At 31.3% G+C, this 26,200-nt stretch overlaps 1 protein-coding gene and 1 pseudogene across 2 annotated transcripts; one reads left to right on the plus strand and one right to left on the minus strand.

The window, feature by feature from the left end:
• Positions 1 to 779: 779 nt before the first annotated feature.
• On the minus strand, positions 780 to 1,387 carry LOC148203158 (GCN5-related N-acetyltransferase 5, chloroplastic-like; annotated as a pseudogene).
• Positions 1,388 to 20,891: 19,504 nt separating this feature from the next.
• On the plus strand, positions 20,892 to 23,542 carry LOC124833070 (receptor-like serine/threonine-protein kinase At2g45590). 2 transcript variants are annotated; one of them, XM_047307442.2, is made up of 2 exons: positions 20,892 to 22,964; positions 23,095 to 23,542. In XM_047307442.2, the coding sequence occupies exons 1-2, from the start codon at positions 21,046 to 21,048 to the stop codon at positions 23,099 to 23,101; spliced, it is 1,926 nt and encodes a 641-aa protein (XP_047163398.2). In that variant the 5' UTR covers positions 20,892 to 21,045; the 3' UTR covers positions 23,102 to 23,542. The 2 variants fall into 2 exon arrangements, with proteins under 2 accessions (XP_047163398.2, XP_087961822.1); XM_088105696.1 differs by having other exon boundaries at positions 20,892 to 23,542.
• The last annotated feature ends 2,658 nt before the right edge of the window (positions 23,543 to 26,200 follow it).

The raw sequence follows: 26,200 nt of genomic DNA on the forward strand, positions 1-26,200 counted from the left end.
ATGATAATAAAAATTAATAAAATTATTTTTATTATTATTATCATAATCATAAAATTAAATATAAATAATTTTTGTATTAATTTTTTAATTAAAACATAATTAAATTTTAAAACAATGGTTGAATTTTAAAAAAATCATTAAAAATAAAATTAATAAAATAATTATTTTAATTTAATAAAATATTTAAAAGATAAAATTAAAACAAATGTGATATTCAAAAAAGATAAATATTTGTTATATTTAAAATTTTTATTTTGATATATTTTTCAAAAAGGTATAATAATTATCTGGTTGAGGTCAATGATGATGCAGGCGACAAGATCCATAGGTTGTAACAAGAGGAAGTTGTAATTATTAGTTATTTTTTAAATAATATAATTGTAACAACATTAATCTTAATCAACAGTTAATTTTGCATGTTTAAGATTTAATCAAGGCAGAAGAACCAATAAACTGTTTTCCATTTCTAAGAAGAGGCATCATCCTTTGTGAGAATATCTCTTTGTGTTCACTTTTGAGGATTGTACTGTTAGAAGGAAAAGCGAAACGAAATTGAGAGATTGGTGGTATTCGCTTTGGACGATTTGCGAAGATGGAATACAACGATTTGAGAGATACATCCTTTTTTATCACTCGCAGATATGGATGATTTGTAGTGAATTGAAGCAAATCTCATCTTTGTCCTTCCTAGATATCATAATACCATGTAAAAAAGAGAAAGTTGTTGTTGTATTCGGTTGGGGTGTGCTGGGGTACTGGGGTGTGTGTATTCGGTTACACTAGGAGACGAAAGCTTTTGGTGTATTCGATTCTAGTTTATTGTATTTGTTATAAGCGTTCATTTCACCATGGCGTAGGCTTGGATTCGGTTCCGGGCCTCTTCTATTGAAAAGATCTCGACAGTTCCAACCAAGGGCGCTCCATCGTCTTCTTTAGCTTCCTCGTCAGCAGCATCACAGTAGATGGCGATGGTGTTTGAGTTAGAAGGCAACGAGCGTGGCAGTGTTGGGTAGGAGCGTCAGGCATTGGAGGAGGTATTGGTTGATGAGGAAAGCAAGGAGGTTGACCTAAGCGGCGTGAATGAGCAAGGACTCGATAAAGGAGTAGGCGAGGAGGAGAACGGTCGAACGGGTCTCGTGGGGGCGCATGAGACTGATAGAGAGGGAGCCGAAGGGGAGGTCGCGGCGGTAGAGGAAGGATTCGAGGGAGTTGAGGCGGTGGAGGACATCGTCGATGAGGAAGCCGATGGTGAGAAGGGAAAGGAATAGTGGGAAGAGAAGTTTGAAAGCGGGGAAGCATGATTTGGTGGAGGTGAAGAGAGAGAAGTGAGAAGGCAGGGATAGGGAGAAAGAGAGGTTTTGGTTTAGATCTGAGGGTCAAAGGGGAAAGAGAGAAGTTAGAAAAGATGGGTTTGGGTGGTGGTAGTTCTGTGATTAACTTTTTCTATTCTTAAAAATATTCAATTTCACCTTGCTAATAAATAATATTATAAAAATATTACAATTAAAAATAATTTTATTTTACTAAAATAAAATTTTGTACAATATTAAAATTAATTTTAATAATTAATGTTAATTTTTTACTCTTTATTAGCGAGACAGAAAAATTCGAACCCGGCCGATCCACCACAGGTTGGTAGGTAAACGGGTTGGCTTGGCTCACTTAATTACATTTTTTTAAATAAAAAAATTACAAACTTTCTATAATACAAATCTAAAGAAATTTCACTTCTAAATTTCACTCCTAACATGGGTGTTTAATTAATTTTAAAAATAAGGAACTTAAATAATTTTTTTAAGCAAAAGCAAAATAATAAATACTTTTTTATAAAATTAAAATTAAATTTTAAAAAATAAAATTAGTTAGGTGGGTTGGTGGGCCAGCCCGGCCCACCACGGGTTCAACCCCATGAGCCGCCGGATTGAAATCTGACCTGCATAAAAAAATACAATTTTTTCAAACCAACCCGACTCAAACCCGTGTGGGCCGGGTTGTGACCCATTTTGACAGCTCTACCCTTTATAAACTTTTTTACAATTAAATATAACATTAACAATTATCATTTTATATTACATTAATAACTAGGGACATTTTGGTATCTTTAATTTCTAACCGTTAAACAAATTTTTTTTATCTCTCACATCAATGAAATCCTACATTAATTCTCATAAATTTTACTTCCAAATCCACTCTTATTTACTTGCAAGTCTAATCAAATAAACAACAATTAATTCTTCCTCAATCATCCATCACTCTTCCCCAATTCCTCTCCCTCAATTCCTCTCCCCCAAGTGGACAAAGCATTAAAGAAAGGTTAATTAGCAAAAAGAAATTCAATAATTGACAAGTATATCCATGTAAGATCCTAACATGTTACTTCCGTGCATAAATAAGTACTTCACAAAGAGAGTTATTTTTATTTATTTAAGGGTGTTACTCACTCCACCACCACCTTTGCTCCCTCCACCTCCCCAACTTTCTGCAATTTTTTTAATTACAAAAATAACCTTTTTTAACTCTTAACCCTATTTAATTATGAAACCCTAATTTTTACCATCGCAGCAGCACCACCTCTCCTTCTCTCTTTCAGGTTCTCACCCCCAACTCCAGATCCGTAGGTTCTCACCCTCCAACTCCAGATCTGTTTTCTCCTAACTCTTACTTTTCTTTCATTCGCCTAGTCCACCCCAACTCTCCCAGTCTCAGTTCCTCTATTTCCACATTCCTACCAGTTTACTTTCATTTGCGTGTGCGTCGTTCTTGGGTTAGTTCTACGAGAGCACTTCATTTCTTTGCTTGCATGATATGTTTATAATTTTTTTGTAAATGTATGTAATATATTGTGTTTGCAGTTGATGCTTGATGTTGATGTTGTGTTGTGTTTCTGTTTTGTTTTCTCTATTTTTTTGTGTTGTGGTTGATGTTTGAGGTTCTCTGTGTGTGTGTGTTCAAGGAGGAAGAAGACATCCAGGCCTGAACGAACGTCGCATATCCGTTTGGCCCTGAAACGGATGTGGATATCCGTCGAAGTGCAAACATTTGATTTAGAAACAGGATAATAGTTACTACATTAATCGGTGCAAGTACAGAATTTTTTTATTACCCCTTTAGTTTTATAAAATGCTATTGCTCATGATGGTATGATAGACACTTCCTATCATTTCATAACTTCATAAACAAATTTTCCTAACATATAAAATTTTCCAATGGGATTACTTGGTCTAGGGACCAGCCTTTGCGAAAGAACCAAATTATATCAATTTAGAATCATGGTATGAACATATGGAGATATCTACAATGTAACTATGTAATGAATTAATTTTGTTTCTCACAATTTAAATTGTTCTTCTTCCACAAGGTTTGGACACAACAATCTGAGATCCAAAGCCTGCAAAGCATAACCGAGTAGTTGTTTTGATATCTGTTTGTTTGACTTTGAAGTGTATTGTTCTGGAAGAAGAGAGAGTAAGCACATCATGGGTTGTATTGTGTTTAAGAGTACGATTCTAATGTGAGAGTGACACAGTTGGAGTAATTGTAGTAGTTGGTAATGGTTCTAGAGTTGGTGCTAATTCCTCTTCAAACTTGGCTGGCTTTGATGTTGTTTTCATGATATAATTTTCGGTGTGCACAATCATTCTTCCCAGTTTTATTCCCTCATTTATATTCCCTGTAAGTTGTCGCCGCCACTTTCCTCAAAAGAAATTTTGGCAGCTTACAAAGTGATATGTTTTGTTTTGTCATAGGTGGCAATGTGGCTTCTCTGGCCAAGACTGAATTTTTTTTTACTTTCATTTAGTGAAACGAATGTCGACATCCGTTTTACCTTAAACGGATGTTGACATCCGCTGACGGATGCTCATATCCGTTGATTACCTACCTCGAGACATAGTGCACCTTGCACCTTCAAGCACCACCGAGTCTTTCAAGCACCATCGAGACCGGCACCGCACCACCACCTACAACCTCTCACTCACCACACTCTCACACCACAAGAAAGAGAGGATAAAGAATTTGTACGTGAAGAAGAGCACAATGAAACACAAACAATGAGAGGACAAAGTAGAGAAGAAGAGGTTGTATGCCGCTGCATGCCCAGGGATTGGAGTGGGTAGGAGTAGAACTTAAAAATATTAACCTTAAAAGTAAAATTTTATTAAGGATAAAATAGGAATAGAGAGATGGAAGAAGGGTAAAAGAGGAATGGGGAGGTGGAGAGAGTAAGTGGTGGTGGTGGAGGGAGCAACACCCTTTATTTAAATATATAAAAAAAAATACTTGAGTGGTCCACTAAAATGAAAAAGAATGTCAAAGAATAAAGTGAATGAGTAGAAAGAGTAATTTGATGTGTGCAGAACATGGAGAGGTTATGTGAGAAAGAAGAAGACAAGAATACAGAAGAGCATGCATTAATACTATAATGAACAAATGGATGAGTAGTGTTGAAATAACGTTAACACGACAACCACTGAGCTCTGATTTGAAGGTTCATACAATTGCATTGAAGATACCAATTACTCACGCACTCACCTGCAAGATCTTTTCTGTCAAGACAAACATTGCTGTCCCCCTACTTTTACCCAAATATTATCAAATATCTTTATTTTAGAAAAAATAAATATATTACTATCATTACAAATTTATTGATTTTTTATATATCCTATTACCTTAATTTGATATTCCGAAATACTTTTTAAATATAAAATTATGAAAGTGAACAATATTTGGAGTGCATTAATTGATTCTAATAATTTTGTATTTTGTTACATTTTATATTTCATTTAATAATATAAGATTATAAATAAAATTTTATGAATTGTAATGGTATATAACATATTGATAACAAACATACAAAATATTAATACATTATATAAAAACTATATTAACACAGAATATGTACAAAAACAAGTGAAACTATATATATATATATATATATATATATATATATATATATATATTAAAGCATAATTAGATTAACATCACATATTATTCTTTATAATTACATTTATAAAAATTGAATTCTTAAACATAAATAAAAAGAAAAAAATGATGTTGGACTTTGTTAATCTCGTCTCACGAGAGTTACTATTCACTCACTGAGTAGTATTTAAAAGTATCCTCGTGTAGTAACCAAATAACTTGCCTACAAGATATCACTGAATCTCAATCTTAAAATATCACGAAATTTGTCCAATGAGACTTGTCTCGTCCAATTCACTGTCAAGCCAGTGAGTTATCTCACTTTAGGTGTACTCAGCGAGATTCTCGTCCAACGACCATTGAGTCAGTAACACTCTAACTTTGAGCTTCTAGCGACCATATTCTCGCTCAGCGCAAGTTAAGTCAATGAGTTCCCTAACTTTACTCTTGTCCAACGAAAACCAAGTTAGTAGTTCTCTAACTTTAACCTCGTCCAACGAGTATATACTCGTCCATAGAGTCTATATAATTATGCATAACAGAATTCTTGAGATTCATGTCATTTCAACCCTACAAAATCAGTCTAACACTCACCCTGCCAAAACAATCAACCATCAATTTAAACTCAAATTCCATAATTCAATTCACTTCCAATGAAGTCTCAAACACAAGATCTCACAATTTTAACATATCAAAATAACAATCAAATAATTGCTAAGGAAAATTCATGAATTTCCTAACACAATTCAACTGGTCATACTTCATCAAACAACTCAATTACACAAATCAACTATCATTCAAGCTTACATTTAACAATTATAACTTGTCCATTAATTTAAAATAATGTAACTAGCTCCCCTTACATATGATCAAACTACTGTAAAGCTCCTAAAGTAGTTCCACCAATAAAGGAAATTCTACTTACTTCTACAAACAACAAAAACATTATCAAGGCACACTGTTAGAACCATTAATCAATAGAGAGTCTTATAAAAGACTCAAACCTCACAAGAAAACACTCACATGTACATAAACGCTCAGAAAAAGAAAAATAGTAAAAATTAACTTACTCTTTTGTAGAAACTAATCAATTAGAATAGAAGATCTCGGCTCAAAACTCACTTCAGCAATCTCTGATCGCTATACAGATGAGAAGGAAGTTAAAAAAGTTTATAAAGATAATATAGTTTTAGATAATAACACTCTGTTATAGAAATTTTATTTATATTTTAAATTTTTAATATTAAAATAAGCAAGTTCCATCATTTAAAACACATTATTAACTCTAAGACACAATTTTTTAGACTCTTAGAATGTTAGCATATTTAACATTATTATATTGATATTATTTATAAAAATTTGAAATAGAATGTTAGAATTTCAATGTTATTATCTCAAATTAAAATCGAAAAGAGTCCTATATCTGACATATAGTCTATTTTTAGAATTTAAATTTGACTTTGTCACAATTTTAATTTCAGAAAATATCTCAATTAAGGTGGAAGAAATTGTATGTACTAAAGTTAAGTGTTTACCCTTATTTTTACTTCACTTAATTTTACCCTTATGTACTAATCCACCATTATAAGTGCACAACCCGTTATATCTCAATAACAATGCATGTATTTGAATGTTTTAGTCTAGATGTTTGATATGTTTAGGTGTTGTGCTTAGTTTGAAATGAAAATATTATATGCTACTTTATGAATTTCATGTTTTATTCTTTTGATATTATAGCTTACCCTTATCGTGTTTTTGTTTGTTTGTGTTTATTGTATGATTTGAATGATCATGTGATGGGTGTGAGCAAAGAGAAATAATCTATCAGTAGAGTTAGTGTTTCTTTTTAGGTTGAAATTTTGATAAACCTTTTTAAATAAGTAGATAGTCTTATATTAGAATTGTGTATATAAATTTGACTTATAGTTATGTTTTAGATAATTATATAGACACTTTTATATATTTCCTTTTTACTTAATTAACTACTATAGTTTATTAAATATATGATATTTCTTTAATAGTTTTTAAACTATTGAAATGAAATGTTACACATTCTCTTACAGTATGCACATTGTTTTTCTAATTTTTCCAAATTTCAATGATGCCAATATAAGCATTCCATATACTCAAAGTCATCTTCAAAATAAACAACTTATTTTAAGATAAAAAAAAGTTAATTATACCACAAATAATATATATATATATAATATATAATATATATATATATATATATATATATTATATATATATATATATATAATTATATATATATATATATATATATATATATATATATATATATATATATATATATATATATATTGTACTGTATGGTCACCTAATCAACCAAGGACCGAGTGGTCGACCATCTAGCAAGGAAATGACCGACTAGTCCAAAAACTCATTAATTGATAATTAATCTAGACAATAATAGTCATTACTGGCTGTTAAGGAGAATAATAGTCATTGATTAGAGATTAATAGGAATAATGAAAGTCATTTATTGGTGATTAATGAGTCAAACCTAATGGTAAACTCATTATAATATACATATAAATATATGTCTAACGGAAAAGGTAATTTAACTCTAATTACTCATCTTTATTTCAAGAATTATTGAGTAAATCACTAACTTGAGTGTCGAAGTGTCTTTGACAGGTACCCGCATCCACAGCTTGGACAAAGAGGAGAGAGCGCGGACAACGTAAATTGGATAATCTAGGATCATCAAGAAGTTCATCCGGTCTACAGAACAACTTTGAGTGCTTTGAGTAAGAGACCTCAACGCCTTATCCTAAACATTTTGAACCAGAGGGAACTAGACGAGTGCTCGATCTCAGTATCGGTACTTCGGTCAAGCCTTAGTCTATTGAGTGCTTTAACTCGCCCAACAACAACCTCCACTTCTTTGTCACCGAAACTTGGGGTTGTGCACGACAATCTGTCAGGGGATGTGATGTTAACCTCCTCAACCGCATCTCCGCCTAGTGGGCCCGTGTTGTCGCCAACAAACTCGATCACGCTGGTGTCTCACTAGAGTCACATTCGAATATGTCACATGAATCTTCCAAGAGTTCAACTTCAAGCATATGGGCATGCTAGCCCACAATAAACTCATCGGCAACGAGAGCCCCCTCACCATCCGCTCCAACTGCTCTCCATGGTAGACTTCGAGTGGCATAAGCACCGCACCCTCATGGCACGCTTCCTCATCCTCCCTAGTGTGAACCTATTGAATAATTTGTTGGGAGCTTGCCTTGAAGCAATTGTTAATACAATAAAAATTGTTTCTTTCCATCTGAAATCACTCGTGGCGGTGACTACATTGGTATAAGAGGAGGAAAGAGAATAAAGGGATGAACCTAGCCAAAACTAGAAGTGGCTCTTTCATTTTGCATATCTCTTCTTTACAAAATCACAAACTAGTCAATTTAACAAATAAGTGCAAAATCTCACAAATCCAATTTCCTAAATCACGCTTTTAGTTGATAAATTCATTCTCACCGGAACCATGTTGGTTTTCAAAACCCCCTTGAGCGGGAGATTGAAAATTCATTCATTTTATCTTAGCGCGCGATACCCTCTTCTCTTCTCAAACTTTTCTTGAACAAAGTTTGACGAGCATCACATGTAATCTTTCTTTCATTTGATACAAATGCATGTTAATTAATTGCTTTATGTATGATATTTGTTTGTTTTAACCAATTATTTTCGTGCTCTTGTCCTTCATAAGCGCATTCTGCTTTCTCTCTCATTGTGTCGAAACTTTATTCCGACGAACCCACCTTTTGAAGGTTAGTTTTCGTTTTCGTTTACGTTTTGAAGAAACTTATTTATTGAACTTGTTTGTTGTTGTTGTTTAGTTGAACTGTTTGTTGTTGTTGTTTGATTGAACTTGTTTGTTGTTTGTTATTATTGTTTGATGTTGATACTATACTACATGTTCAAAGTTCATGCTTTATAAAATACCATAAACCGAAATTTGTTGTTTTTTGCTTTTCAGATCTCGTAAAGTTGTAAAAAAGGATCATAATTAATTAAAGAAAAACAAAAAAAAATTGATTAACGTCGAATATTGACAAAATTCGACGTTAATTTAACATCGAATTTTTTAAATTCGACATAAATTTAACATCTCCTGATATGACGTTGTTTGCGTATTCGCCGTTAAAAGCCCAAAATATTCAATGTTGTACGTGATTTTTGTACTAGTGATAACTTGATATTAACTGTATAACCTCGTAAATGAGTTAGTCTGATTGACTACACTTTTTTTTTATCGTTTAATTTTGAATTACTATTATTCTTTTGTGCAGATGACAAGACCCTGCATATAAACTACTTGGCCAACCTAGAATTCGTCGACCGATGAGGAGCGACCTCCCATTGGATTATTCCTTCAGCCTAGGAAAGTCCTAAGACTCCTAGAGCTCACTCACCGGTGAGGAGCAATCTCCCACCGGATCATTCCTTCAACCTAGGAAAGTTCTAAGACTTCTAGAACTCACTGATCGGTTAGGAATGTTCCAAAGTGAACTCTCATTGCATCGTCATTTATACGACCTAGGGAATGTTCTCGGTGAACTCTTAGAGCTCATCGATCGGGCAAAACAGAGAAGAATAAAGACTTAAAGCGCATTGAAAACAGACCCTAATACAACACGAACGACCTCTCTTAAAGTTCACAATAATCCTTGTGCACCTTTTCCAATAAAGAGCTTGTTTTAGCTTGGAGGGCTTGTGTATTGTATGGCCACCCAGTCAGCCAAGAACCGAGCGGTCGACCATCCACCAAGAAAATGATTGACTGGTCTAAAGCAGACATTAATTGATAATTAATCGGGACAATAATAGTCATTACTGGGCAGTTAAGGAGAATAATAGTCATTACTGGGCACTTAAGGAGAATAATAGTCATTGATTGAAGATTAATAAGAATAATGAAAGTCATTTATTAGTGACTAATGAGTCAGACCTAATGGTAAGCTCATTATAATATTTATAAATACATGTCTGACGAAAAAGGAATGTAATTTAACTCTAATTACTCATCTTATCTTTATTACAAGAATTATTGAATAAATTACTAACTTGAGCGTCAGAGTACCCCTTTGACAGGTATCCGTCCCCACAACTTGGACAAGGAGAAGACAGATCGAACAATATAATTTAAATAATATATGATCATCTAAAAACTCATCCCATCTAAAAAACAACTTTAAGTGAACCTTAACATCTATTGAAATATATATATATATATATAATTTAATCTTATGTATCAACCACCCCATGTAATATTCCATGTTTTATTACTAATTAGATTCTTAAAAACATTAACTAAAAGTACTAAAGATATTTTATTAAAACTATAATGACTTAAAATTATTGTGCTCAGTAATTTTTGTATTATTTTATATCCATTGTACATAGACATAATGAAATAATGAGTAGTGTTACAAAAATGTCATGATATTATTTAACTTCTTCATGTATTGTTATTATTTTAACTTCTTATAAATATTCGAAAACATACAATTAAATATATTTTAACTAATTGGTAAATTTAAATATTAAAAATAATTTGTAAATTTAGATATTTTGAATTGAATTTATTTTAAAACTTTAAATATTTTGATTATATTAAATGTTTATTTTATATTTTTATACAAATAATTTATTATTTAATTTTATTATTATCTTCAAACATTCAACTTGCTGTCACTTCTCTTCTAATTGTTGAGTTGAGTGAAAAATTAAATAAAAACAGAAACAAGTTAATAAATAAATTTAGGATGAAAAAAAAATAGTTATAACATCATTCCATATTATGATAAAATATTTAATATTATTAGATATATTATCTTTATTTTATATTTATTTTTAGTTAGTTTGTTATTATTTCTTATTTGTATTTTGGACTTAGTCCATATTTCTTCTATTATAAATAGAGGATCATGTATGTATATTTAACGATATTAATCTCATACATAGTTTTTCATTATATTCAACATAGTATCCCTAGCTAGGTTCTTTTGAGAAAGAAGTTTATGGTGTCTCTGTTACTACACCTACCTCTGTCAGCGAAGCATCTACCACTACCGCCAGCGACGCTATTTATTGTTGTCAGCGATGCTATCTACCGCTATTGGCGATGCTATCTACCGCTGTTGGCGGCACTATCTACCATTGTTGGCGGCGTCATCGTCTACAGTTGTCGTCTACTTCTGTCATTATCGGAGTTCAAGTTTTGACTGATGATCACATGGTTTTGATCGTCTTGGTCACTATGTCATTAACGATGCCTTCTTCAGAGCTCCTACGCACTCTCAGCGCCTTTTGAAGATATGGATTTGCTCCCTTTCCGTCGTGCATGGTGGCATGTCTAGTAGTAATTCAAAGCGTCGAGGTCACTCATTTTCCGCTTTCAGGTTTATCGTGTGTCGTTGCATGTCCCGTCTCCTCTCAGGCAACTATTCAGAGCATCGAGGTTTCTCTTTTTCAGGTGCCTTGTTGGATAATCTTGGATTTTTATAGTTTCTCTCTCCTGTTCATCCATGGCTTCTTCTGCTGTCGTCTCTTCTGACCTTCCTTTTGTCACCATTGCGTTTGACCCGTTCATATATGGCTTTTCTTCCATGAAAAGATGACTTTTGTTAGTTTATTTATAGTCGTGGTGGCTCTCCAACAATGACATCTTTATCCACTAGATGTCAACAATACATTCCGCAACGGTGATTTGCAAAAAGAGATTTACATGGAGCAACCTTATAGATTTGTTGCTTAGGGAAGTCTTTTGGGTTGATATTTCGTCTTCTATATTGTGTTGCAAATCATTAGCAATTTGGCGTCACTCGAGTATAAAAGTATATATTTTCGCTAAGACTTGATAAATTATATTAGTAACAAGCTTGATACATATGTATGTACAAGCTTAAGGGGAGTGTTAGATAAATTATATTTATCTTTTTATCTTTGGTTAATTTATTATTATTTCTTATTTATATTTTAGAGTTAGTCTATATTTCTTTTATTACAAATACAAGATCCTAATGTATATTCATCACAGAAGGATATTAATCTCATGCATAATTTTCATTATATTCAACAATTATATATATATATATATATATATATATAATAAAGTAAATTAAAAAAATAAGTTAATAATGAATTTCAGAAAATAACTGTTAAATCATTCTATTAACAACAAAATAAAATTAAAAATACTTAAAAATAATAATAATAAAGTAAACTAAAAACAGTCACATTTATAAATTAATTAAAATTTAACTAAATTTATTTTTTATTTAAAAAGTTCAAAATATTAGTGTCTTTTCTTTATTTTGATTATAATAAGAAGAAAGTATAAAGTTGAATGTGGAACATAGTTATGAGTTAGGCCTTGGAAATATCGCTCTCACGGGTCAGCTCTGACCCCCGACAACCATGCTTTTCAACATTTTTTAACTAACCAAGTGGACTCACTCTAAATATTCCCATTTTTAATAAATAATATATTATTATTATATTATTATTATTATTATTATCACAAATATTATAATAAAAGAATCACTACAACCTCATTATAATATGAATAGAATTGTACAAAAAAGATTGTTCATCCAAAATAATTATAAAAATGTTGTCATTTTAATACATATTCGTATAGATTTCACCAAACATCATAACTATTTTAAGAAGGAAAAACTTTAGGTATGTTTAATATTGACGAAACTGGTTATTCTCAAAAACATTTAATATATATATTTAATTAATATAATTTCATCGGTAATTTTATTTGAATTAACAGTTCTATTGATTAATTATAACCCTGTCACATATTTATTAACACAAGAGTAATCTGGATTTTGATAAATCCAATAACCTGATAAATTATGAATCAATTAAAAATAAAATTTTTAAGTTGATTTGGATCGGATTGAAATCTAATTAAAATATTCAATCTGGATTTAGATTTTGAGAACCTAAATGAATCTGGTTCTTCTGATTTTGAAATATATTTTTATTAATCGTTACTTTTTTAAAACCCTAGTTTGGTTATAGATTTAAGCAATGTACTACTTTTTACTCAAGTTTTATTTATTTTTTTTTATATTTTGTGGTTTTCGAAATTTTCTAGATTCCTCCTACGAAGCTACAAAAGTCAAAGGCTGTGTTTGAGCATCTGGCACAGTACCTTTCAAATTAATGTGATTTTGGATTATGTGTTGGCCTTGTTCCTCCCAAACTTGTCCCAACATTCTTCAATCTACACTTTTTTATTTCTATATTTAAGATAATAATAGTTGGATGTAATTATTTATGTTGTGTATGATTCGTTATTTTACTAGGTTTTTCTTTTTTATTATTTTATTTCATACGTAAAATCTGTCAAATTTAATTCCACCAGGATCAATGCTATATTGATAAACGATAAGACTGTTTAATTCAAAGTGTTACTTCAAAATAACTAATTAAAATGTAGAATAAAATATTACTGCTCTCAATATTGTTAAATCTTGTTCAGGATAATAATTTAAACACATTAGTTAAGTTTGCTCTCAATATTTCTATTATTAAACAAGTTATACTAAATTTGTATTTCTTTTAATTTAGACATGATTATTGTATATAGTATTATTTTTGTTTTTGTCTATCCAATTTTAAGTCTAAAACAGTTTAAATATTTTTTTTTCTTTTATCATGTTTTTTAAAAATAAAATTGTGATGAAATTTCATGTTAAAAAAGCACACAATATTTTGTAACTTATATATGTCACATTAAAATCATTCACTAATCAAAATGGTAAATAAGGGGTTCCAAAATCATTCTAACGTATAACTTATTATGACTTAACATGTAACTTATATATCATAACATGGTTTGATACATATTGGATCACTTATATACGTTAAACATACTTTTGATTCTTCAAAGATTACCTAAATAGCATTTGGTCTTCTTAATTTGAGAATCTCGTTGGTTATATGTAAGAGGAAGGGATAATGATATACTTTTAGCAACGAAAATACCTAAAAGACAAGCATTGAAGTTTTTGTGGCAGTTGATGAGTGTTACCAAATGACCCCACTCCACCTAAGTTTCATCACTTCATATAATCTTTTCTTTTCTCAAATCATTGTTCATTTCCACTCTCATTATTGGACAACACTTCTTACTTATTATCATCATTACTATATATAATATTTAAACTTATAAAGTAACTTAAATGGGAAGTAATTAAGACTTACAATGAAAACCACATAAGAGATATTAACTAACGGTAAAAAAATTAGCTTCCTTATTTAGATATTTTTTTAAAAAAATTATTTGGGTTTCTTCTTTAGTGTACATTTTTTAATCTTTAAAGTCATATTTATTTGTATTTTATAACTTCTAATTTTCTATGCACTCGTATCTCATTTGTTTTCTAAAAGATATACAAGAATAATAGGTATTTTTACTATATTACGTTTTTGAAATATTTAAACTAATATATATTTACTAAACATAAGTATTGAAGTTACATTTAAAAACACTTTAATTATATGATAAAATTAGATAAATAAAATATATCTATTTTCATATGAAACAGTCTAAATTTCAGTTCAATTTATAAAAATAAGTTTGTAGTATAACAGAAATTTGAATTATTCCAAATGGAAAATAAATATGTAACTGAGATTCTTTGCGTTATAAATACTGAAACTGTTGTTGGAGCGATTTCTTTAATGGTTGAACATAGTACACACTAGAAAACAGTCAATGGAGATTTAATAATAAAAATAAAAATGGTTATCATATTTATTTATTTATTTAGTATTGGGTGATGATACCAGTGGACTTTATGTCCACACATGAAAGAGATTGCTTGTTGTATTATTAAATTATTCATAAATTTGTCTTGAAATTGGATAATTTAACAGTGAGTGAAGTGAAAAGGGTGTGAAGAAAAGTCAACCCTTTTTTCTGAGCTGAGTCTGTTTCACACAGTGAATGAGTGAAGCCATGGACATTGCTTTCTGCTGAAGCATTCCAGTTTCATAATTCAAGAAATCTAGATTTCTTTTTTATTTTACTGTTCTTTTATTGAATTTTTAAATCCATTGATGTTGATATATTAAAAAAAATTAAAAATTTATGTCTAGTAATGTATTTTGAAGGTGTAAAAGAAAGACAACAAAATAATTCACAAAAAAATTTAAACTCTACCTTAACTATATTCTTGCTCCCTTCTGACCACTATTTCATTTCAGCATTTTGGTTTACATTTATGCGAAATAAAATTATTTTGAATAAATTATTTTTTTCAAGTTTATATAAACATTAATGTATTTGTGTAGAGTATCATAATGTATGTGAACTATACACAACATGTGAAAAAAGAAAATATGTTATGGATATCCTAAAATATTCATCAATAACTCGTATGCCTTCTAGAGAGAAAAAATAAAAGCAAAATTATTATTTTATAAGATATATAATGTAATAAAAGAAGAACTTTTTTTTATTGATTTATATCAAATGAAAATAGCTTTTATTATTGTGTGTAACGAAATTATTAAACTCAAATCACTCTCCATTATTTGTGAGATGGGATTTTACATGTTTAATTAGGTATTAGGTTATGTAACGAGTTAAAAGTTTTTATTCAATTAATCAATTCATAGTATAAATCAAGCACTACAAAAATAATCATATCAACTCTATACTTCGATCATTTGGATATATGTATTAATCCTTGGACTCATAGGAGACCTACCCCGTGTGTGGTGAAACAACTTGTCAACCCAAGCTACCATATACTGAGGTTAATCCGTTAACACCTATTGTCCAAACTAGTGAACATAGACTATGACTTTTTACTACTCCTTACAACATAACTCATCAATTTCTACTTGAGACTTAATGGTTATTGGAGTGTCAAGATCATCCCCCAATCCCGGAGTCCCTACTTCATTCCATCACACTACATAACAAACATAAGGATTTCCCCATGGAATCCTTTTCACATCATACTTAATCCACACTTTCCATTTCATTTGAATATCATCATAGATAAAACACATACTAAATCCATACACACATTCATGCTTACCATCTGTAAAACATTCATTAATTCCTCACAAGTAAGTAATTAATCTATATAAACCAACTCAACCAAACTAGGAATCAAAAGAAGAGAAAACCTGAAGAAGAACTTGAAATAGGGCATTCATAATTATAAAAAACTATACATAACATCTTAAACAAACATACATTAAAAAGTGTAGAAAACATCTTGAGTTGTATTAATTCAATTCTCATCATTAATCCCCGCTTTTTGGTGTATTTAGATCATTTACTATAAACTTATGTGTCAAAACAAACATAGAGCACACCAATTCAAATTATCAAGTTCCTATAAATTTAAAAAACAAGGTATTTAGCTTCCCTTTATAGAGAATCCAACTACTCTACAAAAGCTAAGACGATTCCACCAATTCAAGAAACTTTATTTGCACTTACAACTCATAGAAACATGATCAGGGTATACTGGTAGAACCACTAATCATAAGAGAGTCTTATAGAAGGCTCATATAACACATGAAAAAACACTACAATTCGCATGCAAAGAAAGTAAAACATACCAAAGAAAGAGAGTAGAAAATAACCCACTCTTTTGAATAAATTAATCGGGTAAACTTGAAGATCTCGTTATTGGAATCACTCAGGTGATTTCTGATCCTCAAACAGATAAAGATAGGAGAAGAACTCTTAGAGAGAAGTCAAAGAACTCTAAGAAAAGTGATTTATAGAAAGATGTTATGTTTTAAAACAATGAAATAACAAAACTATTTATATTAAAATCATTTAATATTAAAATAGTTAAGTTTCACTATTTTAAAACTATTACCACTTCTACAATATATTTTTAGGTTTTTAGGTCTTTAAAATAGATATTAGTGCTTTTATATTATTAATATTAAATATTTTTACTTTTATTTATTTAAAGAAATATATTTTCTCAACATGAGTTATATATAAGATCATAAGTTTTACAATACTTCTTCGTAAAAGTATAACTTAATGACATCAAATTAAAGACGATGACCAGTAAATAAACAAATTAAGTTTAGTTAGTTAGTTGATTTTTATATTTAGATTTTTATTATTTATATGTATATTTATTTTTATTTAATTGAATATTAATATTTGTTGAATAAAGTGAATGTAGTTATTTCGTTAGTATTAATGTTGTTTGTGACGTGATCATATGTTAGAATAATAGAAAACTTAATTAATAATTTAGTTTTTATATTTATGTCTATAATTCATTTTTATTTTTTATATTTTGTTTTTGAAATTAATTAAGATTTTATATTGTTTAAATAAAAATAATGTGATCCATTCTATAAAATGTTATCCCTTTTCAAATCTTATTTTTTGAAGACATAATTCTACTAATATAGTCTTCTTCAAATATTGTCTCTTTCATATTCAATATTACAAATTTAATATCTTCATCATTTTCATTTGAAAAATCTAAATTCAATTGAGTAAAAGAAAAAAATACAAGGATTAAAGTAGTAATTAAACATTTTATTGCACAATAATTTTTTAAATAATATTAATATCAATTTAAGATAATAAACAATTTTATTTAATAAATATTGAAACTCAATTAAATAAAAAATAAATATAAAAAACTAAAAAAAATCAAATATGTAAATATAAATATCAAATTACTTATTAAACTTAAATTACACTTCTTCTACAATAATCAAATAAAACATTAATTTAAAGGTTTAATTGCTTCCTTTGTCCCCAGTTTGGTTGAATTGTGTCAAATTCATCCTCATTTTTAAAAAAGTTTCATTGTCATCCTCACGTGGTGTAAAAGTTTCATTGTCGTCCTCACGTGGTATAAAAGTGTCAATTGAATCCAAACATAGAAAAAATTTGTGTCAAAGTAGTCATTTTTGCTATATATCTGTGTCTTCCTTTCATACAATCAAGTACAGATATTCATTTTACCTTATCCAATTTAAGGCTTTTCATAGCTCCAGAGAAGTGACATATGAAAGGAAGACACAGAGATATAGGAAAAATGACTACTTTGACACAAATTTTTTCTATGTTTGGATTCAATTGACACTTTTATACCACGTGAGGACGACAATGAAACTTTTTTAAAAATGAGGATGAATTTGACACAATTCAACCAAACTGGGGACAAAGGAAGCAATTAAACCTAATTTAAAAGTGGGTAAGAGCTTCTTATTTGAGTAAAAGTGTTAAAACTAATGTGACATAGTAATATCCATAAAGATGATGGAGATGACATGGAGGAGATTGGAGTTTTCACGGTGGAGAATGGAGGAGAAGATGAACTTTCTCAGGTTCTCTCTGTTGTCGCGATTTGGATGGTTGATGGAAGAACGAAGGAATTCTCGCGGTGGTCCGAGGTTGCTCGCGGTGGTGCGTCAATGGAGGTGATGTGATTCACTGTGGTTGCTGGACGGCGCTGGTTGTGTTCTTGAGCGTGGTTGAGGATGAATGAGGAGTTGATGGTGGCCTTGGATGGTTGCGCGAGGAACGATGATTTTGGCCGGCCAGCTGCCGCTAACGAAGTTGGAGAAGAGACCGTTTCTGAAAAAGAGAAAAAGAAACCCTAGAGAAAAGAGGGTTTGGGCCTGGCCTAGAAAATACAAAGTGTACTCCTAAATTTCATCTCTGCACTCATTCACTAACACGTCAACATAAAATATATCTACAAAATAATACGTCTTGTGCCAGATCATCAATCTTTAACTCCGTTTGTTTCTATTTAACGGAAGGGACAAAGTTGACGCAAAATTTATCAAATGAGAACCAAGTTGACACTTTTTTAAAAACAGAGACCAAATTGACATAATCGAATAAAACTAGGGACAAAAAAGACTATTAAACCTAAAGAATATTAAGCCTAATAATAAATACCATCTCACACGATACCAGCAATTTAAGGTTGTTGCATATTTATTTAAATAATGTTAGTTTTATTAAAATAGTTTATTCCCCCTAAATATACTATTTTTAATAAGGAAAAATAATTGATTCATAAGTTATTTCAGAATAAAGGTAGTGATTTAAAAAAAAAAACATTTTTAGTAATATTATTTAGACTATTTTTTTTATAAATATATACAAAAGATAGTTCATTTGGTGTACATATAAAATATGTTAATCTTATAACATTCTTTCAATAAATCACCTAAGTTGCTCCAACACTAAAGCATACCATAAATCACTACGTAACATATTAACGTTTTTTTTTTAAATATAAAGACATAATATTTTTTTTCACTCATTTATAATCATTCACATTCTATTTTTCACTTATTTTTTCTTTTTTCTACCATTACTAAGTGAATATTAAACATAATATTTTTTGTTGAAATGATTAATAATATATATTAAACAGGGTTTAATATTTATACACTCCGTATAAATATTATGAAAATAAACATGTAATACACTTATTACATAAATTAATCCGAGATGAAGTAAAATCTACACTCCTGAGTGCATAATTTATTTTTTCTATGGTTTTTAACAAAATACAGTATTTGTTTTATTTTTAATTAATTAATATCTTAGCGAATGAATAGGGGTGTGTGTGGAACATGGTTGGTGCATGAGGCACGTGACAAGAGATCACGTTCGCCACGCCCACGCGCACTTCCTGTGCTCGTGTTTACACTCCAAAGGAGATTTACTCGCTTTTCAACGGGATTTTCTCGTTGACTTTTCTTCTGTCATCAAAAGCAACACAAGTTCCAGTAACATCATCATTCAACATTATTTTTCTTTTATCTTTTTACAACCATAAATTCATTTTATTTATTTATATTTTAATTTCTCACAAATCCTATATTCCCAAATTGCCAAAATAGACCAAATCAAATTAATTTAAAAATGCAATGTAAAAATATTTAAATTGAAAAAACATCAGAATAATAAAAAGGCTGGGGCACGTGTCATTTCATTATTTGAAAAATGTACTAAAAACTGTATTTTAAAAAAAAATCTATTTAAATCTAATATATGCAGTTCAACTTAATTACTGTCAGGTTTCCTAATAATATATTTTTAATTATAAAATTGATGAGTGGTATTTCTTTCTCTAGAACATAATGTGAATAATTTAAAACATTTAATAGAAAAATGAAGATATTAACCACTCATAATCTCAAATAACAGTTGATAATTTGGTCTCTTAATTAAGCATTAATATAACGTTCCCTATGGCTTTGCCTTCTTCTTTAATATCTTTAATTATGACACTAACACACCAACTAAGCATAATAAAATAACATATTTATCGTATAATTTAAAAAAAAAAATCAAGAAAGAGAAGGAGAAGTAATTCAAAAGGACAAAAATACACCCATTTTAAGTTAAATTATTTAAAAATTAATAAGTAATTATTTCTTTTCAATTTTTTACAATTTATTGCACAATGTAACATGTTGGACAGATGATTAATTAAATGTGGAACCTAAAAGTTTGTACATTTTAAAAAAGACATCTGTTGTATATGAAAAAAGATTTATTAAGACAGATAAACAGAAATTAATGATTTGGTTGTTTGAATGAACAGCAAAAGTATTTTAAGCCGTGTTTGTTTAGATTTTTACCAATTTTGGTAAAATATGTCTACAGCATTTTTTAATAGACAGGTCCACAAGCACAGTGGCACAGTGCAACTCCCTCCAAACAGAGCACTTATGAAAGGTTTGAACTTTTTTTCTCCAACTTTCTTCAATAGTTTAACTATCACCCTCACTCACCTTCTAATACTTTATTAATATTAGGGAAAAGGAAAAGAAAAGGGAATCTCAAGATAATTTTATTTTTTATTATTATTCATCAAAAGCAACCCTTTATTTATTTATTATTTGTTTATTTAAATATTTATTTATTTCATTTATCTATCACAATATTGGTTGGCCAAGGGAACAAAATAAGTCACTCCTCACTGCTACTTCTTCTTCTCAACACAAAAGAAAATTCATCTGTTCACTTTCTCTTTCTCTTTTCTCATGAATGGTTAACGTCAAAATTAACATTTTCATTTCCTTCTCTTCGTTTTTACAGCCATGCCATCGCGTCCGCCGCCTCCCTCGCCTCACGCGGCGGTTTCCGCCATCTCGCACCGTCGAGAGATGATTCTCTGCGGGGTAATCGGCGGGGCGCTCTTCTTAACGGCGCTTATTGTCTCTGTCACGGTCTTTCTCTACCGGAAACTTTCTTACAACCGAACGGCGCCGTTTGAGCACAACCAGCGACGTTTCTCTTACTCTGTTCTACGCCGCGCGACGAACTCGTTCTCGCCGTCGACGAAGCTCGGGCACGGCGGGTTCGGTTCGGTTCACAAAGCGACTCTGCCTTCCGGCCAGACTGTGGCGTTGAAGGTTATGGACTCGCCCGGGTCAATCCAGGGGGAGAGAGAGTTCCACAACGAGTTGACGCTGTGTTCGAATCTGAGGTCGCCGTTTGTTATTTCGTTGCTCGGTTTTTCTTCGGACCGGCGCGGTCGGAAGCTGGTTCTGGTTTACGAGCTGATGCCGAACCGGAGTTTGCAGGATGCGTTGCTGGACCGGCGGTGTCCGGAGCTGATGTCTTGGGCGAAGAGGTTTGACATCGCCGTTTCGGTGGCGATGGGGTTGGAGTATTTGCACCACTCGTGTGAGCCTCCGGTGATTCATGGGGATATAAAGCCGAGTAATGTGTTGCTGGATGAGGATTTTGGAGCGAAGATTGGGGATTTTGGGCTTGCTAGGGTTAAGGCGGTGGAGGATCTGGGAATGGTGGAGGAGAAGAAGGAAGGGGTTGTCGAAATTGCGGTCGAGGAGTTTGGGGTGACGGAGGAGGGGGAGAGTGTGAGTGTGGTGGATGTTGACCGGTCGCCGGAGAGTTGTCCTGTGAGGGCTGTCGATTACTCGGACGCGTCCCCGGTAGGGGGTGATAAGTTGAGTGTGGTGTCGGATGGGTGCTTTGAGAGTGTTGATAGTGAGAATGTGAATTTGAACAAGAAGAAGGGTGGTGGTGGTTCAGGGAGGGATTGGTGGTGGAGGCAGGAGAGTGGGGCAGGGGGGGAATCGGGGAGAGTGAAGGATTATGTAATGGAGTGGATCGGGAGTGAGATTAAGAAAGAGAGGCCCAAGAGTGAATGGGTTGATTCGTGTTCATCTTCTTCTCCTAAGGTGGAGAACGAGAATGGGAATGCTAATGGGAATGAGAAAAGTAAAAAGGAGAGGAAGAGGCTGGATTGGTGGGCGTCTCTCGATGAGGAGAAGGTTAAGAGTAAGGTGAAGAAGAATCGGAAGCCGAGGGAGTGGTGGAAGGAGGAGTTTTGTGAGGAGTTGTCTAAGAAGAGTAAGAAGAAGAGAGGTTTGGAGTGGTGGCAGAGGGAGGAGGAAGGGGTGGAGCAGAAGAAGAAGAGGAAGAGTAAGGGGAGTAGAGGGAGTATTGATTGGTGGTTGGATGGGTTGAGTGGGGAGATAAGGAACAATGGGAGGAGGAACAGCCAGGATTGGGGGATTAGTGGGGATGTGCCGAAGAGTGGTGGGATCAGTAGCACTCCTAGTATGAGGGGGACTGTTTGTTACATTGCTCCTGAGTATGGTGGAGGAGGGCAATTGTCTGAAAAGTGTGATGTGTACAGTTTTGGGGTTCTGCTTTTGGTTCTGGTGGCGGGGAGGCGGCCGCTGCAGGTGACCGCATCGCCGATTTCTGAGTTTGAGAGGGCCAATTTGATTTCCTGGGCCAGGCAGCTTGCTCACAATGGGAGGCTTTTAGATCTTGTTGACACTTCTATTCATTCATTGGATAAGGAGCAGGCGCTGCTCTGCATCACCATAGCCTTGTTGTGTTTGCAGAGGTGCCCAGGGAAGAGGCCTTCCATGAAGGAGGTTGTGGGAATGCTCAATGGGGAAGCTGATCCACCACATTTACCGTTCGAATTCTCACCGTCACCGCCGTCAAATTTCCTGTTCAAGGGACGGAAGAAGGCTCGGTGAGTGTGTGTTTATCTGTGAATCAGTGGGTCTGTGGTTGTTCTTGTCATGATCCTTCCTTAACTTGTAAGAGTGTATGGTTTTAGTTTTAGGTAAACTCTAATTGATTTTCTTGATCACCATTTGTAGAGACTAATGCAGAAATGAAAGGGAGAAAATAGCGAGTTACAAGCCTTGTTGCATAATTCATTTCGTCCCTTTCTGTTTTCAGTTTTGTTCTGGGTCTTTCTTTCCATCATATGACTGGTTTATTCTGACCTGGTTCTTGCTTTTTAATCTGAAAGAACTTTTTGGGTGCATGATTCTGGCACGAATACGTGTCTCTGCCTATACAAAGTTGGTGAATTTCAGGAAATTTGGGGTCTCTTAAAGCTGAGGGAACATTTCTTTTACTTTTGAAGCCATTTAGCTTGGCCCCTTTTTAGAGAATATATTTGTCTAGTGCCTTCTGACTGTAACTGTGTAACATTTTCAATTTTCATTACCTTAGTGCCTACAAAGGGCCCAAGGAGATTTATTTATCTTTTTGGTTGTTCGAACTTTATAAAGTTGAATGCACATTTTGCCATTGTTGGTAGTATCGGTTTCAGTTGCTGGGCGAACACATCCTGGCCCCATTCGCGTCTTTTACAAGTAATCATGATGTTACTTTGAGCTAAGTGGAGGCTCCACCGTCCCTGGAAATGAAAGAAGAATAAGATCATTTTATCATCAGTTTGGACCTACGGCTAGCTTTTCACTCACAAGCTTTAATCCCTTTGGAAGATTTTTATTGAGAAAAAACGTGAAAAAAAATTACATATTAGAAGCAAAGAAATGCATTTTTTTGTTATTGTTAATATTCCATAGCAATTTCTTCTTCCCCAGTTCCCCAATGCTACAGTAGAGATCAAATTTGTCTGAAGTTTTGGGAAAGTTTGCAGCGTCTAATTCCATTTCTGAATGGACTGTTCTCAGTCTCTTTTCTGGGATGACTTGGGATTAAGGATTCAGATACCTGAAATTGCTGCACAAATTGGATAGCACAGTTTTCATATGGTAAATAGTTATTGTGCAATAGTTATCAGTCAAATTGCATAATATATGGAAAATATTTTAATTTAGTGTAGTTAATTGAAGAATTAATGAGATAAATTTAGGAAGGTATAAAGTTCTAGTTTTTAGTTTTTCTAGATTTAAAGGTCTTATCAATATCAGTTCTCTTTTAGTTTCTTACATGTTAGTTTTAATATTTTATAGTCTTTATTGTCTAAAGTCAAAGGAACTAAATAAGAAAATAGTGTGGATAAAGACTAAAGTAAGCATTTGTAACTGTGATGAAAAAGGTAACTTTTGTTTAATAATGGTGACCGAACCAGATATTTTACCATTTAGGACTGATGATGTGAAATCCATCCCGAAAAAGGAACTGGAATGGTGCTTTAAATTGGACTGGCTTTTCTTTTCACTACAATTGGCAGGCAGAGAATTTGGAATTTTTGTGATTACTGCAAAATGCATCTTCTTTTTGCTTCTTGATAAACGTTCAAGAGTTGAAATAATCAACCTCATCTAATATTTAACAATCCGTTCCATGTAGCTTTTTTGAGTAGTCTAACTTAACCTTTCACAAGAACATCCATTCTTAAGTTATGGTTACTTGTGGATCAAATATGTTGTAGCTATGAGTGTAATGATATTGGTATTGACATGATAAGCTGAACTGCAAATTTTGTACTTTGGTTTCAACAAAACCATGTGGTGAAGAGGGAAAATGGTGGGAGGATGACAGATAAAAAGAGGTACTATCTTCTCATTTTTGGATTTATATCTTTGGACTCTCAGCCTAACTTGCATTCCTTCTAAAGCTTCACTTCTGCCATGTTGAGAGCCATTAAGCCAATGAAAAGCTGAAATAGTGACAGGACATGGGTAATCATACTGAAGTAGGCGTGACTAACAGAACCTTCAGGTATTCATTAAAGGATAACAAAAAAACAATTTAATGAAAATTAGTAACCTAGCTCTATAATGTATGTGGTAAATGCAATTTTAATATAATTGGAATTTATAATAAATAAAAATTTCTAAATATATGTATTATATAGTCAATAAAATTACAAGAAATAAATGTTTTTGATATATATGAATATGAATAACAATCAAATGGGTATTTTCTGAATCCATTTCTGTTTTCACAGATAATCTTCCTATTGAGTGGCTATAAGTATGGATAAGATGATGTGTATGTACATGTGTCCAATTTCCGTTTGATAGTTGTTTTAATATTTATTCTCGTTATGGTTTTTGTTTTCGTTTAAATAATTAAAATATTTTTAAATAATCTAATATTATAATTTTTTATATATTATACTTAGTTTTAATTTTATATTTTTTTCTTTTGGTTATATTTTTTTTCATTTTTTTAATTATTGGATTTATCATAAAATCAATTTACATTTTCAAAATATTTTTAATAATCTTTATGTTTAAGTGATAGTTATCTTTAAATGATGTATGTGAGATCCAGGAAAGTAATAATATATGTCAATTATAAATTTTTTGTCTTATATTTAAATATTTTTAATCTTTTTTAATACATTTATTTATTGTTTAACACTTAAATATCATAAATCCCTAATATAAAAAAATTATCTATTATTTGCTTATTCTTAATAATTTTTGTTTCATTTGATTTTTTTTTTATTTTGTTAAAATAATTTTTATTATTTTTAAACAATTTGATTAGTTCGATATCTTAAAAGTTTTCTATTAGATCTTTAAAGTTGGTTGCATCTTGTTATATTCTTAACTATATATTTAATTTGTTTTGCGATTTTTATCATATTCTTAATTATATATTTATTTTCTTTTGTGCAATTTTATTTAATGATGTTTCAAATTATTTTTAACACACAATTATTTTTTAATTTTTTATTTATTGTTTATTTCTATCAAGCATAATATTGTTTTGATATTTTTATATAATTATTTTTATTTTTTAATTTATTATTAAAGTTTAATCCTATCATTATAATTGTATAATTCTTTTATTATGATATAGTAATGTAATGTCATTCTCATGAAATCTTCTTTATCACTGTCAACATATTTTTAAGTTGTCAATATATATTAAAATTCAAATGAAAGTTTTACGTTAAATTTTAATTATTATTAGTTTAATTTTTATTTATTTTTTTGTGTGATTTCATTCAAGAGGTGTATTATAATAGTTAGTGTATAAAAAAGAAATTTA

Source organism: Vigna umbellata, chromosome 2, assembly GCF_029865625.1.
Source record: "Vigna umbellata cultivar VRB3 chromosome 2, Vumbellata_1.0, whole genome shotgun sequence".
In the NCBI taxonomy this organism is placed as follows: Eukaryota; Viridiplantae; Streptophyta; class Magnoliopsida; order Fabales; family Fabaceae; genus Vigna; species Vigna umbellata.

Bases quoted from the DNA above. Each gene is read 5' to 3' on its own strand.
- LOC124833070 (XM_047307442.2), top strand. From the start codon at position 21,046: ATGCCATCGCGTCCGCCGCCTCCCTCGCCTCACGCGGCGGTTTCCGCC.